General features: G+C 46.7%; 1 protein-coding gene across 3 annotated transcripts in view; it reads left to right on the top strand.

Annotated features, from left to right (window-relative positions):
• The window catches only part of FLI1 (Fli-1 proto-oncogene, ETS transcription factor), a 115,418-nt gene extending 99,686 nt beyond the window's left edge, over positions 1 to 15,732 (top strand). For 2 of the 3 annotated variants that reach the window (XM_032639989.1, XM_032639991.1), the window contains exons 6-9: positions 8,914 to 8,979; positions 10,637 to 10,696; positions 12,629 to 12,676; positions 13,744 to 14,751. In XM_032639989.1, coding sequence (XP_032495880.1) covers positions 8,914 to 8,979; positions 10,637 to 10,696; positions 12,629 to 12,676; positions 13,744 to 14,273 — 704 coding nt within the window. In that variant the 3' untranslated portion in view covers positions 14,274 to 14,751. Of the gene's footprint in view, positions 1 to 8,913; positions 8,980 to 10,636; positions 10,697 to 12,628; positions 12,677 to 13,743 lie in introns of all 3 variants that reach the window. The other variant, XM_032639990.1, reaches the window with a different exon arrangement.
• Positions 15,733 to 16,040: the final 308 nt, after the last annotated feature.

The following is a 16,040-nucleotide window of genomic DNA, read 5'->3' as shown; positions in this document are numbered from 1 at the left end:
ACCTCGGATCCTATTATATAAGTGAGACCACATTCCACCTGCCCAGAGTTGATGGTTGTCTTTAACTCCTGTGCTTTTTGATGTGTGGGTGCAGGACACAGAGGTGGGAGTGTTCCAGGGCTCACCTGTCGGGCCACAAAGATGGAGTGTTCCTTCAGGGAGAACTCACCTGTCCTCTTCTCAACCACACTGACCCCTCAGAAATGCCCTTTCCTGCAAAACGCTTCAGAGGCAGGTCAAAAACAAATCATAGGAAGCGCTGGGATTTTAAGTTTCTTCATTTGAATGGCCTTCCTAAGTCAGTGTGATTCTAAGACAACAGATTTGGCAATTACCCTGATTCTAAATCTGCAAAAACTGGTGAACTCTTTAATAGACTAAGCTCATCTCGCCTTTTACTATCTCTCACCCAGACATCAAAACGATACTGTCAAGTTTTTTAGCTTATTTTTTCGTCTTCCAACGTAAAGTAATTCTCACAAGGTAAAGAACTGCTAACAAGGGATTGCCTTTAGAAGGGCTTTGAAATCAGTGTTGGGCGACCCAGTCACTTTTCATAAGAAAATTATGGCACTATGGAGAGCTTTATTTCCGTAACATTAGATAGGTCAAGTCTTTGTTCAAATTGTGTTGTCAACGAGGCCCTCCCTGTCCCGGCACTACCCGCTCCCCTTCACCTGTTTTCTTTTTCTCCACGCCACTCACCACCTTCTTATATACGATGTCGTTTACTATTTGTTTTGAATGTCAGCTCCCAGAGAAAGGATGTATGCCTGGCCACCATTGTATTCTCAGCACATAGAACAGGATCTAGCACAATTGTAGACATTCAATAAAATGTCGTTGAATGAATGAATGTGAGTGGGATGTGAGGTATTAGCTAAGCCCAATAGCTGGTGCTGGGAAGAGGAAGAACCTGGGGGCAAGAGAAGGAAGCAAGGTGATAAGATACAGTCCGTGTCTTCCCAGAGATGCTCACCAAGAAAGGGGCATAAGTGCACAAAGAATTATACCAGGAGGCTGAACAAGATGAGGGCAATAAACGCGAGACCTTCACCGGTGAGCCTTTGCAGAACTCTGGAAGAAACAGATGCAAAAGCTGAATCATGCAACAGATGCAAGACCATCCCGTATCGCCAGAGAGTGAGGGCGACCCAACTGAGGAACGCAGATGGGAGAGGGTCAGATCCGGGCTCTCGGCAGAGCCCAGGGGGCTGAACACAGACTGCTTCTCATTCATCTTCAAGCCCTCTTACCTAAGTCAGCTGTTAGGTTTTCTTTTTCTGACCCAGAATCCTCTTAAACCTGAGGCAGATTTGACCCAGGAAGGCTGCAGTTTAGTTGCGTCTGCATGGCCCAACATGGAGGGGAGTTTGGGCGAACACCCAATTAACTGAGTCAGTATAAATTGCTTTTCCACACAAGGCTGGCCCCCAGATCCCACTTTGAGGCCTCATCAAAATAAAGAGGTCGTTTAGACTCGTGTGTCATTTAGCCACAGAGCCCACGGGAGGGACGAACTCAAGGGAGGGTCCCAGCTTGGTGGGGAGCCTCGTGAGACCGTGGCGAGGCTGTGCCCACAAGGGTGTCACAGGCCTCTCCAAATTCTCATCTTTGAAAGCCATCCATTCTTCAAGCATTTCTCTCACGTGTCCTTTCTTCCCTTTGCACGTGGAATATCTTAAACAGTAGTTTTATTCTCCTCCACGCAGCGGGGCCGGCTCTGAGGCTGAGGGGCTGTTTGGATTCCAGGACAAGATCCTTGAGCAAAGGAAATCTGATCCAGGATGTTTTTTTTCTGTGCGTTCCAAGTTTAAGGAAAGCCTTCCCTAGATATTGCCCTCCTCCTGAGATCTCCGTGGAAGCCAAGATCCTCTGCTACTCTTTAGAACATAAGATGCCCCTGAGGTAAAGGCCGAGCTACCCTTATAGACGGGGTTGAAAGGAGGTGAGGACCCAGCTTGGAGCTCCAGGGCTGGCTGGGCAGGGAGCTGGGGGAGCTGACCGTCAGGGTAGCAGGAAGGATGCCGGGTAAACCCTCAGCCTGGTAATATACCAGCAGGCACCAGCCAGAGCCAGCTTCCCGGCTGGCGATTCTAAACTGGGATACAGGGTAATCCATTTCTTCTTCTAAAAGAGAGCCAGAGTTTATTCTGATTTGGGAATCACTGATCTCGGGGCACAGGAATTATTCTTCCTCTTTTGCGCTTCTCTTCATTTTCAGGGCCTCCTCTAATGACTTTCGAACCTCAGTTCACCAAGGTCAGCAGCTTAGAGGTGCAAGCAAGATGGTATAGACCACGTGTATACTGTGTATATTTTTAAGTTGCCATTTATCGAATGCTTATTTAATCCCCTTAACAATCCCATAAGGCATTTGTTATTAATCCTTTTTTTTTATTGTGGTAAAAGTCACATAATATAAAACATATTATTTTAACCATATTTAACTGTACAGTTCAGTGGCACTAAGTACATTCACATGGCTGTGAGCTCTCACCATCATCCATCTCCCGAATTCTTCACCTTCCTAAACTGAAACCCTGTCCCCAGCAAACACTGCCTCCCCGTTCCCGCTCCCGCCAGGGCCCTGGCATCCACCAGTATGCTTTCTGACTCTATGAATTTGACTATCCCAGGTACCTCGTATAAGTGGAATCAAACAGTATTTGTCTGCACCTAATGTATATTGAAAGGCGTTTTTAAGGTTAACTTAGAGAAGCAGAACCTGGGGTTCAAAAACAGGAACCTTTAGACAGAGATTGTTTGGCAGAGTAAGTGGCTGAGCTGGGGTCTCAACCCAGGGTGGACTGATTCTGAACGCCACAGACCTGCCAGAGAGAAAGGATGTCTGCACTAGGGCGTCCTCGCCCTCCACGACCTTCCACAACCTAGGCGCCAGTCGCCTTTGCACAGCTTTGGAGGTGCGAGGACAGGCCAGCCGGTCAGACATCTGGTAGTGGTCGCCGGCAGGGGTCGTAGGGAGACAGTGGTAGACGAGGGGCCGGTCCTGAGTTGAGAAGGTTCGGGAAGCAGGGCAGGCTGTCCCGGGTGGGCACTGCAGGAGGGAGAGCCCAGAGGGAAGCAGAATGGGGTTGGTGGCCAGTTGGTCCCTGCTTCTCCTCAAAGGCTGGGCCTCTTCTAACCCAGGGCCTCAGAGGGAGGAGGGGTTTGGAGGAACATCTCGTCCTCTGCCAGCAGCTAGGATGTTGCCCCCATGTACAGGCTTCCCTGTATGGGGGAAAGTCTGGGCGATGCGTCTTCCTCCTGGTGGACTTGGCTCTTTTTTGGGAAGTTTGGGGCTTTGGGTTCAGGGTCCCCTTTATTAGAGCTTTTCTCCTTTGGCATCCTCAGTCTTCCAAGAAAAGAGGTCTGGATCGGACTGAGAGAAGCTTCTTCCCTGAGCAGGGGCGGCCTTGCCCGTTCTGCTGAAAGGTCTGCATTCACAAGCCAGCCTTTCCAAGGATAAACAGGACTATAGGTACTGCCAACCAGAAATTCGAAAAGAAGTCTCAGAGAAAATCCATCTTTTTCTATCCAGTAATCGGGAGCACGGTCTCATGTCATACGGGATGAAGAGAGAGGCTTTTGTGCTGGTGTCTCTGCATCTTTGGCCTCCAGGTGAGGGCATGACAAAGTGTGGAGCTGCGCGTTGCCCGGGACATTGGGCTTTCAGACAGTGAACCGTCAGCATCCGAGCAGAAAGAGATGTCTTTCCGGAGATGTTTGGCCAGGTTTCTAGGACCCGTTTAATAGCTTCACACAGAAGCTGAGTTAACACTGGGACGTCTGCGAGAAAGTCACGTCCAGAGAAAGTTTTCCCCTTCCAACAAGGACTTTTCAGAAAAAAATCTCCGTGCTCACATTTCTCCACCCCAGGAGGCTCTCCTGGAATCTAAGAGGACATTTAGGGTCAAAGTCAGCCGCACCGGGCATCCCATGATGGAGATACTGTTCAGACTATTATATACTTGAAGCTGAATTATCCACAATGCCTGGCAGTGCCCAGCTTCCCCAGAATAAGGCTCTGGTCTCTCTTTGCTTTGGCAAAAATTGATCTCAGGACCGCCTGAAACCATAAGCTCCAGGCAAAGCCCTTCTGGGAGGACTCCTCTGAAAAAGCATCACAGTAAGATTCGTCATCAAGCCAGGGGTACCAGCCTTCACTGAAGTAAAAAGTGAGGGTCAGAATAGGGGTAATTTTCTGCTGCTCAAGCCTCTGCCACCACGCAGAAGTTCTGAGACCAGCTGCTCTGTGGGTCTCTAACGGTCACAGTTTTGCCCTCTGTGCCCTTGGCCACTCCCTTAAGTGTGTGTTTTGAGAAGTCAGTTCTCAGAAAGCAGACAGTATGCACCATTTTCAGGGTTTGGGGGGGGGCCCAGGGCATGCTCAGGCTGCCTTGTGGGCCAGGCACACCCCACTGGAGAGCAACCCACGTGCTGACCGGCAGCGGAGGGTCAGGGAGCTCTGGCACAGCCAGGCGTCAGGCCCGGAGAGGAAGAGTGTTTGTGCAGGAATATGAGTCGTTGGGTAGCTCCGGGTCCAGGATTTTCCATGTTGGTTGTAGACATATTTCTGTCTGTGTGTCTGGGACTAGAGCTGACCACACTGCTGAGTTCTCACTTGTATGACTTTTAGGAGGAAAACAAGCCCTCGTTTCAACAATGACGTTGTTAAAACATATATGAAACAAGAAGCAGGCCACCTGAATGAATGGCATGTAGTCCTGGGCTTCCTGTGGGGACAGGTCTCAGCCTACGCCCTGTCATACATGGACTGTTGTCCATTCTGCTCAGAGGGCAGCCAGGGTTAACAGTCTATACTCATGTATCACCCATCACCCAGACTGGAATGCCCTGAAGACTTCATTTAGTGGGGAGCAGCTGGGGTAGAGGCTTTGAATTCTCTCCAGCTAGGAAAATAGTGAACAACAAGAGGAAGTGCGTATATTTAGCAAGAAGGAGAAAATAATCGGCCCAGTTATTCATTCATTCAACAAATATTTATGGGGTGCTTATTCTGGGCTGGGTACTGTTCTAGGTGCTTGGTTCTACCAGAGAACAAAAGAGGGGTCCCTACTCTTATGGACCTGACATTCAGGTGGGAGATGTGGACAATAAACATCATGGATTAATTATTGATTAAATTAGGTGATAAGTGAAAAAGTAAGAAGTAGAGCAGGGTAAGGGGGATGGAAGCAGGAGAGGGGAGTTAATGTGTATTTGGTAGGGCTGGCAAACGTGTTTCTGGGTCTGAACATTTTAAGATATTTAACGATGCAAACACAGTAATAATGTTACTTGCTAATATTTACCGAGTTTGATGCTGTGCTGGGCGCTGGGCCAGCTGTTTGCTTGGATATCTAATTTAATCTGCAAGGCTGCCCCAGTACTTCCAATCTCTAAGGCAGAATGTCAGACCTTAGCTCTTGATCCTGGCCTTCTCCATCTTCAGCTTTGTCTTTGCAGTAGGACTTACTCCAAAAACACTGGCTTTCATGTCAATCTTCCATTTAGGAGATGACCCCACAAACCCCAGGGCCCACAGAGAGCGTTTGTTGAACTCCCCAGTAAATGGACCCAGGTGTCCTTTGTAGACTCAGGTGCCAGTGGCAAGATTTTCCATGCAAGTGGGTAGGAATGAAAGAGCACATGGGAGAGAGCCCTGTGGTCTTTGCTGCTCTGATTCTACACTCTGCTCCGGGACCCTTGGCTAAAGACACCCGCTCACGGCACGGCCCGCTGCTGTTTATTTCTCAGTTAACTCCACAGGAGGACACAGTTCAGGCTGATTGCTGGTGGCCTCTCTGTTTCTGTCCCTTGCTTTTTTCACCTACTAGGGGACTTTAAGGTTGGTTGGGACCTCGAAAGTCCTCCCTGTCAGGCTTCCCCTCCCAACCCCCAAGGCATCACGGGAAAGATGGGGCCGCCAGATACTTCTCTGATAAAGCATCAACTTCCAACATGATTGGGCACTCAGAGAAAGATCCAGCCACCACCCGTCCTCTGTTGGTTAGAGGGCATTCTTCCAAGCATTCTCTAACTTTTGCCTGTCTGCAGTGCCCCCAGAGCTAGAATAAAAGAATAGGAGGAAAAGTTGGCAAGACGTCAAGGATAACTATAGCCAAAAGCCATAATTTGGACTAAGAAAAAAGGTTCTTCTGAACGAATATAACATAGCTTTAGAGAAGATGGAAGAGAGGATGGAAGCCTCCAGTAAACTAAGGATTGAGAAGAAACGCTGATTAGAAAACTCTGAGTCAGAGATATTATCAGTGCAGTAAGTCAGAAGTTAAGTCACACCAATTCCTGGAACTTAGCGATTTGCTTTTTCTCTTTCAAGAATTTGTCACTTTCTATTCCACTTTCTGTTCCGTTCCTGCTAGATTCATCTCCTTCCCCCGGCACTCACCCCATCCATCCATCCTACACATCACCACGAGCTGCACTCTCCACCACACCCTGGGTTCGTGGTATTGCCACCTGCCCCAAGCCTCTCCTGGTTTCCATGGCCTGTAACCCAGAGCCATTAAGCTGGCTGAGCGGCCGTGGACCTGGCCATGAACCTGGCCTCGGCCCTCTCTTCCGTGTCCCCCCACTGCAGTCCCACAGCCCCACGCGTGGTTCCCCGCATCCGACACGTTAGCATCTCACTGCCCACTTCTGCCATATGCCCACCGGGTATGCGCACTCTCTCCTGCCCAAAGAGGCCTCACTCAAGTCACCCCAGACCCAGTCACACGAGCCTCTCCCTCCTTCACCCCCAGTGTCTCCAGCACTCCTTTGGTACATGACCCATATTTCTTCACAATCTGTTATCGTCTCCTATTTAAAGGCAAGCACTGGGGACTTGTGTCATATTCGTTCACATCCACTGTATAGCCAAACACACAATACATGGCAGAAATCAGTCCCAGATAAATTGCTGGAGGCCTAACCAGCATCCCCCTCCACCAAAGAGAAATCTGGGAAGAACCTGGCCTTTCCTCGAGGATACTCTGCAGACCCCTGCAAGACAGCCCAGAAGATACCCATGAGAACCTACAACCGCGTCCCCAGCTTGAAAACAACTTAGGTTCTTTGTTTGTTTTTGTTTTATTTTGTTTTTAAGCAAGCACAAGAATCTATTTGCAGGAGGAATTGTGGAAAAAAAAAAAAGTCAAAGAAAAATAAAAACAGACGACTCAAACGAGCTGAGCTTTGTCTCTCTTTTGCCCCCTTCCCTCCCCTTCCTCCCATCTGCATCCCCCTCACTTTCTGTTTTGCTTTTCATGCCAATTGCTAAAGACTGTAATTTTAAAACTGCCCTGGCTTTTCCAGAGCCAGGAGGAATGTGCATCCGCACGTGGATTTTTCCACAAGGAAATCATTCCTGTCTTTTGGTTCTTCTTAGCCAGAAACAACAAGAACAAGCCATGGGACCAGCCGGTCCGTCTTTGCAGTTCTTATTCTAATTCGTTTGAGAGGCTCAGAAGGGGTGGAGGGGGATGGTTTGCGTTTCACCCCGCCTGACCGTTGTTTGATGAGGTTTGTGCTCCATTTGTTCAGATGTTTTTTATGGTTTCTTTGTTGTCCATGGAAAGACTTTGAAAGTCATCATTCTGTATCCTTAAGCTCTTCTGCTATTCCTGCTCCGTGTCTCAATAGGACTCACACCATGAGAAAGGAAAGGAGGATGTTTCCAGCCAGTCGGTTAAGCAATTTCTGAACGGGGTTAGGGAGGCATGTGTATCCTTTCAAGAAAGGGGTTGGGATCATGAATGTTCCATGTCAGTGGAGTGTCCGCCAAGGCGATCTGGAAGCCTCTCTGCACTTCCAGGCAGGAAGCATCTCTCCAGCCCCCCGTTTCTGGTTCCAGCCACGCCTCTGGCCTTTTTCCTTTCTCTGTGGTCATTACCCAGCCCTCTTCACTATCAGTAAAAAAGCATGAGAAGCCGAGGAGAGCCCAGATGTGCCCACAGCATCAGTGTGCTGGAGTGAGGGGTTGGAGCCACCACCAGGGTCCTTACTGTGAGACAGTCTGCCCGTGAGCCTTTAATCTGGACGTGACCCATCTCTCCAGAGCTGCTCAAAGGGCTTTGCTATACAGCTTCGGACATGTTTTTCTTGCTAAACTTAGATGATATTTGTAGAATGCCTTATAAGATGCTTCACATATGCTATCTCATTTGATCATTACCTGTCTTCATCCGTTCTGGCTGCTGTAACAAAGTACCGTAGGCTGGCTGGTTTACAAACAAAAGAAACAAACTTCTCACACTGCTGGAGGTTGGAAGTCTGAGGTCAGGGTGCCAGCATGGTCAGGTTCTGGTGAGAGCTCCCTTTTGGATTGCAGACACCTGACTTCTTTTTGTGCCCTCCTATGGCAGTAAGCAGACAGACATGCTAACTCTGTGACCTCTTCTTATAAGGGCACTAATCCCATTCATGGAGGCTCCACCCTCATGACTTAATTACCTCCCAAGACCCCCGCCTCCCAATACCATTCCACTGGGGGGATTAGACATCAGTGTATGAATTTGCACAGGGGACACAAATATTCCGTTGATAACATCAGCACAACCCTGTAAGGTAGGTAAATCATGTAAATTTTAATTTCCATATTTTAAAAAATTGAGGCCCAAGGATGTCTGGATTCATCCAAGGTCTCACAACAAATGACGGAAGGACAGAATTTGGAACCAGCCCTATGACTTCAAATTCAGGGTTCTTTCCATTACTTGGGCTCCCAATCAGTGTGTCAATGTTCCTTCCATTCATTCCCCTTTGCCCCAGGGGAAGAGTACACTTCTGGAATTTAGTGATGCTTGAAAAGTTATTGCAGAATTCTCCAGGTCACTAAACGATAATCTTCATGCAATCTTTCTAAAGAGCAGGAGATGCTGATGTACCTCTATTTGTTTTTTCCATTAGACCCTTCCTATGACTCAGTCAGGAGAGGAGGATGGGGCAATAACATGAATTCTGGTCTCAACAAAAGTAAGTAAATGTCACTTTATTCTCTGGGAAGAAAACCTTTTTCTGAGGACGGGGTGGAGAACAGGGTCATAAGATAAAGGAGGAGAGGAGTGAGCATTTTGTTTTCCTGCTTTTTGAATGGCCATCAAAATTAATTGCCAGTGTAGGACCTGTCAGTGATACCTAGTCCTGGAAAGATGGGATTTTCACTCAGACCTGTGAGTTTTGTTTCATTGCATTTGGCTTTAGAATTTTTGAAGTTGGAAGCTTTCTCTCATGACAAGGTCTGTATGAATGAAAAATCACCAGATTCGGACTCTGTCATTTAAGTTATGATAATGATCCTCTATGGCTTTGCTTATCTAATTGTCAAGATGTAGTTACACCAACATCTCTACCCCAATTTCATGAAAGGCTGAGAGGAAGATAACCTGATGAGGGGATGGTGGGGGTCTGACACATCAATTGGTGCTGAAATCTGACCCAAAATCTCCCATTAAGGGAGTAGCGGGAAAGACTGACTCATATGGTCCTGAACCAGAATGTGTCAATCTTGCTATCTCTAGGAAGTAAAATATCAAGCACAGAAATGGATGGTGAAGGGAATTCTTTCAAGAAAGAGGTTGGGACTAAAAACTAATGCCAGCAATAACCACCATCCCTTTTAATAATATGCCTTATTTGTTTACTCTGACCCCAGCCCTTGGCCCTGTGGGGTACACAGTGTTGAATTCAGACATGGAACCAATCTCTCAAGCAGGGGAGAGGAGTCATGCACACATATAACTCTTTCCCTCTGGGCGGTATCAGGAAGGCCACGTGGACCTGGGGCCGTATGATCTGGCTCTGCAAGGAGAGGCAGGATTTGGACCCGCAGCGGTGGGGCGGACTGGGCCTCCCAGGAGAGGTGGGGCCAGGGAAAGACATCAAGGCTGACATGTCTGACAGTCAGGAGGACTTGTGTTCCTGGGGTTTAGGATGCACGAAGGGAAATAAGTCTGGAAAGGTAAGGAAGGGGCGCAAAGATGCCAGGAAGATGGACCTCAATGCTTCAGTCGACAGTGAGTCACTAAGGTTTTTGGATGGTGGGATGTAGTGTTTTAGGGAGCTGAAACTGGCTAGATAGCATTTGTTGGGTCGGTGGGAAGAGAGAGAAGTGGTGAGCATGCCAGTCAGATGAGTCTATAGACGGTGCAAGAAGCAACGCAGCTCTCACATGGAGACGTGATGACGGGGTGGAAAGGGTGTACCTAAGAGATGCCATGGAGGGGAGCTCACAAACATGGAAACGCAGGAGCAGGTGACCTGTGCTCAAATGTCACCTTCTCCTTCAGGACCTTTCTAAATTTTCATTAAAAATGAAATCCGCAGCCCCGATACCGTTAGACATGCTCTTCTACATACTTACTGCTGTTTATCATTGTCTCCCCATTAAAACGTAAGTTCTAGCAGGAACCACTGGTTCAGTGCTGGGTTCTCTAGTATCGAGAGCAGTGCTGGCACAGAGTAGATTCTGGATAAATATTTATAAAATAGAATGAATAAATGAGTAGCGTGAGCAAATGAATGAATGAGAAAGCACATTTGTCCTCCTTCCGGGGGGGGGCGCGTTGGACGAGGTGTTCCCCTCCCCTCGTGGAGAATGGCCCCACTTACCATATTTCTCTTCTTGCTGCAGGTCCCCCCCTTGCAGGAGCACAAACAATGAGTAAGAATACTGAACAGCGGCCCCAACCAGGTACCTGTCCATGATGTGCGAACCCTCCTTTGCTTCCTGTGTGGCCCTTGGTCCCACATGGTCAGTGGAGGAGGATTTAGACAATGTACGGCATTTGTGTCTTTCATAGAATCCTATATTTGACACAATAATAGATCTGTGAATTGGGTACCTGACACTGGAATCACATAGAGACTCGTGGAATATCAGAGGTGAAAGGAGCCTAGAGACGTGTAAAGTTGTCAGTAATAGTTAGAGCTATTAACGTCCAGTCATCATTAGACTTCTTTAAGCCCATTTAATAAGCCATGTGTAAAATAAAGACACTGAGGTCCAAAGAGGTGAAGTGATTGCGAAAAGCCACACGGCTGGTTTATGGGAGAACTAGAGCTACCATCCCAGACTCTCAAGTTGCTTGACCAAACGTTCCCTGTGGTGGATCTACTTAATTAAGGGCAGAGGAACTGTTTAAAACCGTGGAATTGGAGACTCTTAGTATGGAAAGGGAACCTAGAGACATCTAGGTCTACAACATCCTCCTGTAACATCTCAGTCTTATGATTACTCACCTCCACTTGAATACCTACAGCAACGGGGAGTTCACTACCTGACTAGGCTCAATTCCCACCATGTGAGCCAAAGTCCCCCTCCCTGTAGCTTCCCATTCAAGGCTTTCCAGTTTGCCCTCAGGAGAGGTCTTCCTCCCATTCTCTGTGAAGGTCCTTCATGTACCTAAAGACAGCTGTTGTGCCCCTTCCAAGCCCAGCTTGGTCTTCTCTGTGGGACAGAGCTAAGAGTGAGCTCCAAACAAGCCACTGCTTTGGGATGGACAGACATTGTTTTCCATCTCCACTGAGGATAAGCGAGAGAAAGTTGACCTACATTCCCTCAGGAAGGCTGAGAATTTGCTGACTGTGAAACACATGTCAGACAAAGAGGACTTGACATAGGAGATTTAAAGAATCCCCAACAACAACGAAATTAGACATCACCTGCCCAAAATATTTTAGTTGTCATACCGTGTGGATAAACAGGGGTAGACTAAGAGGGCTTAAGGACTCTTCAAGTTAATTTGTGGTTGTAAGCAAAACCCCCCAAATCATGTCGATTTTTAAAATTACAATTATAATTATGAAAATTGTAAAGTATCAAACTTACGATAGCATGGCCAAGTTGCGATCCAGGTCTCCACCGTGCTTCCCTCGCCTGAAAAAAAAGATAAACCTCACATAAGTCAATATTGCCAAGATTTCTTTTATGGCTAAACAATCACATAAGTTTTAAGTAAACTGAGATATTAAGAATAATCATTTTATAGCTAAAATCCAAATTCTGGTTGGTGTTGACATTTCAAGCTTAAAATCAGAGAAGGTTATTCTAGAAGGGAAACTGGGGAATCCAGGAACCCAACCCATCATTTTGCAGATGAGAAAACCGATACCCAGAGATTGTCCAATGAGTTATTTAGTTTATAACTTTGCTGGGCTAGAACCAGGCTGCTTGATTACTGGGCATGTGTTTCTGCTACATCAGAAAAAGAGAGACGTGTAAAGTTGTCAGTAATAGAGCTATTAACGTCCAGTCATCATTAGACTTCTTTAAGCCCATTTAATAAGCCATCTTCACCTTATTCATGACGATTGAAATATTAGCTAGCTCCCTCCAAGTGGTTTTACTATTCTGTTTTAGGTAATGACAGCATTACCTACAAATTTGAGGACACCAAGTATGAAAAAATGATACTATTTCACGTTGTTTCTGTAATTACGGGGATAAAGACGGTAACCGGTCAAGATCTTTGAGGTCTGCAAAAAAGGCAGTGCAATTTTCGGAAATCAGGCTTTCCTATGATATTGAAATAAAAGTGTAAACCCCTGGGGTATTGTCATGTTAATGCTGTTGATTTCTATATTTTTATAACAGTGAAGCAAATTTCCTTTCTTGTTTCCTTAGATCCATATCAGATCCTGGGCCCCACCAGCAGTCGCCTAGCCAATCCCGGTGAGTTTCCCTCGACCTGAGAGGTCGTCTTCCAGAATGTTCCACAGCTTTGTGTGGTCACAGGGACCTCCTAGGTGTCCTCAGTTCAGACACCTGACCTAGGAGTAGCATGTACTTCTTTCCTTGAAATGTTCGAGCCCTGTTTCTCCGGCGCACACAGGAGAGGACAGGACTTGGCATGATGGTGATAATGTCCGTTAGCTGAAGATGCTTCGGGACAACAAACACTTTAGCCCAGTGTATCTGCGCTGAGGTTGAGATAAGTTTCAGTAGGGAAAGATGGGGGGTGGGGTACCAGGAAACAGTTCCAGCCAGCTCACGGCAATCTTCCTCACGTAAGTGAATACATATTCCAAAGGCGCTTTAGTCTTTACCTTAGAAAGTACTGCAGCGTTACCTGGCTACGTGAAAGAGGTTGCAGCTAAAATAAACTTGACAGTGTATTTTAAGGGTCTGTGATTAAACTAACTCTCAAGTGAGCTCTAAAACGAAACTCACCTCCTGTGTGAGCTAATAGGCCCTCGCAATAGTGAGGACGGGCACCCAGGGAATTCCTGCTGCTGTGTCTCCAGGCCGGTCCTGCTCAGAAGGCTGGGAACTCACCAGCTCCCCTCTCCTCTGGTTTCCTCTCTGCCCAAGTTCTTCTCTGTAGAGCTTAGAGCCAAGAGCCAAGCACGAGGGCTTAAGGAACAGTCCAGGTCCCATCAGCCTAAAGTGTTGTCACACCTCCCCCCCGGGACTCTGAGGGACTTCAGCACTGAGTAAAGAGAAGACAGCGATTCAGGCCTTTATAGAGGAAGAGAGTCGGCATCTTGCCCGGAAGGGTGGGGAGTGGCTTGCCCAAAACCACACAGCTGGTTCTGGGCGAATGTCACCTGGCCCCGGGGGCAGATTATCTTACCATCTAACCTTGCTGATCACACCAGCGTCAGGGGCCAGTGGGTTCTGACCGTAAAAATAAATCAAGGGATTCTTAACCAGGGTGAGAGGACCCTGCACTTAGGAAATTAGGTTCTGACTTCCCAGGCTGAGCCTCTGTTTCCTCCTGTCTGCCTCGCTGCCTGCAGGGAGCGGGCAGATCCAGCTGTGGCAGTTCCTTCTGGAGTTACTGTCGGACAGCGCCAACGCCAGCTGCATCACCTGGGAGGGCACCAACGGGGAGTTCAAAATGACGGACCCCGATGAGGTGGCCAGGCGCTGGGGGGAGCGGAAGAGCAAACCCAACATGAATTACGACAAGCTGAGCCGAGCCCTCCGATACTACTACGATAAAAACATTATGACCAAAGTGCACGGCAAGAGGTATGCCTACAAATTTGACTTCCACGGCATCGCCCAGGCCCTGCAGCCACATCCCACCGAGTCGTCCATGTACAAGTACCCTTCGGATATCTCCTACATGCCCTCCTACCACACCCACCAGCAGAAGGTGAACTTTGTCCCTCCCCCCCCGTCCTCCATGCCGGTCACTTCCTCTAGCCTCTTTGGAGCAGCGTCACAGTACTGGACCTCCCCCACGGGTGGCATCTACCCCAACCCCAATGTCCCCCGCCACCCAAACACCCACGTGCCCTCACACTTAGGCAGCTACTACTAGACGCTTCATCACCGGTGGCCTTCTAGCGGAAGTCCCCTTCCTCACACTTCTTGTTGGACATACGTGGCCTTGAAGAGAAAACGAAACTGGATGCTCTTTCTTGTTGAATAGAACTTGTGTACCTGTTCTTTAAAAACGATTCTTTTTTTTTTTTTTTTTTAACGTTGGTAACTCCTGCTTCCTCTACCTTGAACAAAGAGATGGATAATTCCATGGGCCAGTATGCCAGTTGGGAGTCTCAATCTCCTGTCAGCCTACGAGTTGAATATTTAGATTACTGGAATAGTTGTGTCATGGTTCTGGGAAAGAAACTGTAGATTTATATTTTTAGGACCAAAGCAGTTACTTATCGACACACGGGTCTCATCTTGGACCTTGAAGGGTTCATATGATAAAGAATCATGGACTTAACCAGTTATGCTCTGGTTTGAGACTTAGTGAAAATAGAGGCAGGAAGCTTATCATCTTATCTTAGGAAGACCTAACTCAGTGGATAGCAAACTGGAACATTGGTTGTAAGGCTAGTGAAGTTTTCACCCAACTGGAATTTCAGAGAAAGAACAAGTGTGTATTTAAGAAGCCACGGGCATTGCAAAATCTTTCTCAGTGGGCAGTAAATATGCACTAGGCTGACCATTCTCTCTGGAAATAGTCAAGTATGAACTAAGAAATGTTAATGCAAATGCAGACATTCCTGAAAGCCAGAGAGTTAAATAACTTTTTTTTTTTTTTTTTTAAATAATGACAGTGGGTCCCAGAACTTTGAAAAGTCCTAGGGATTTCTAAACACAAACAGATTCGCAAGTGCTGTGCGCTTGTCAGATCAGTCCAGGGTCCACCAACCAGAAGGCAACTTACTGTATAAATTATGCAGAGTTATTTTCCTATATCTCGCAGTATTAAAAATAAATAATTAAAAAGTGAAAAAGAGTAAAGAAACGAGTTGACCTCGGTCACAAATACAATGTTACTATCAAATCAGTCGTTATTTTTTTTTTAATGTAATTTGTACATCTTTTGTCAATCTGTACATTTGAGCTGTTTGTATGTTTTTTATAGCTGGTTTTTAAAAAGCATAATGTGACTTATTGCGGAAAAGAACACAGGACGTTCAAGTCACTGACTTACTAGAAAGAGAACCACTGGTGTTGTTATTTAACAAGTGAGCAGAAGCAAATCAAGGCAAACTCTTTAAACCGTTCCTGCTTTGGAGATGTTTGTAAATAACCGAACTGCAAAAATCATAACTTGGAAAAGAACAACCAAACTTTCCCTTGTGCATACAAGGGGTCTTCCTGCCTTATATATGCAATATATTTTTTAGATATTAAAATATATATAATTTTGCAGGTAATCATTGACTTTTTTAAACTATATTAAGTGTTAAGCTGACAACTGTCAATGAAGACTATGTTGTACAATAATTGGACTAAATAAATTGTGTCTTTTTCTCTCAGAACCGAGGACACCGTTTTCTTATTTACAACCAGCATTCTCTCCCCTGCCCCCCTCAGGTCCAAGGGTTTTCCCAGGGGAAGTTTCCTATTGATGTCTTCTGGCACCATGAAAACTTTTTCACATGTACATACAGCGGAAAGTATAGGATCAATTCGGTTTTTATTGTTGTTTGTATTAGTCAGGGTTCTCCAGAGAAACAGAGCCAATGGGATTTATATGGAGATTTATTATGAGGACTCGACTCATGTGATTCTAGAGGCTGAGAAGTCCCCCGGTCTGCAAGCTGTCGGACACCCAGGAAAGCCAGTG

Source organism: Phocoena sinus, chromosome 8 (assembly GCF_008692025.1).
Source record: "Phocoena sinus isolate mPhoSin1 chromosome 8, mPhoSin1.pri, whole genome shotgun sequence".
Classification (NCBI taxonomy): Eukaryota; Metazoa; Chordata; class Mammalia; order Artiodactyla; family Phocoenidae; genus Phocoena; species Phocoena sinus.
The sequence above is the reverse complement of the archived record's forward strand: the minus strand, read 5'-3'. Positions and strand labels throughout refer to the sequence as shown.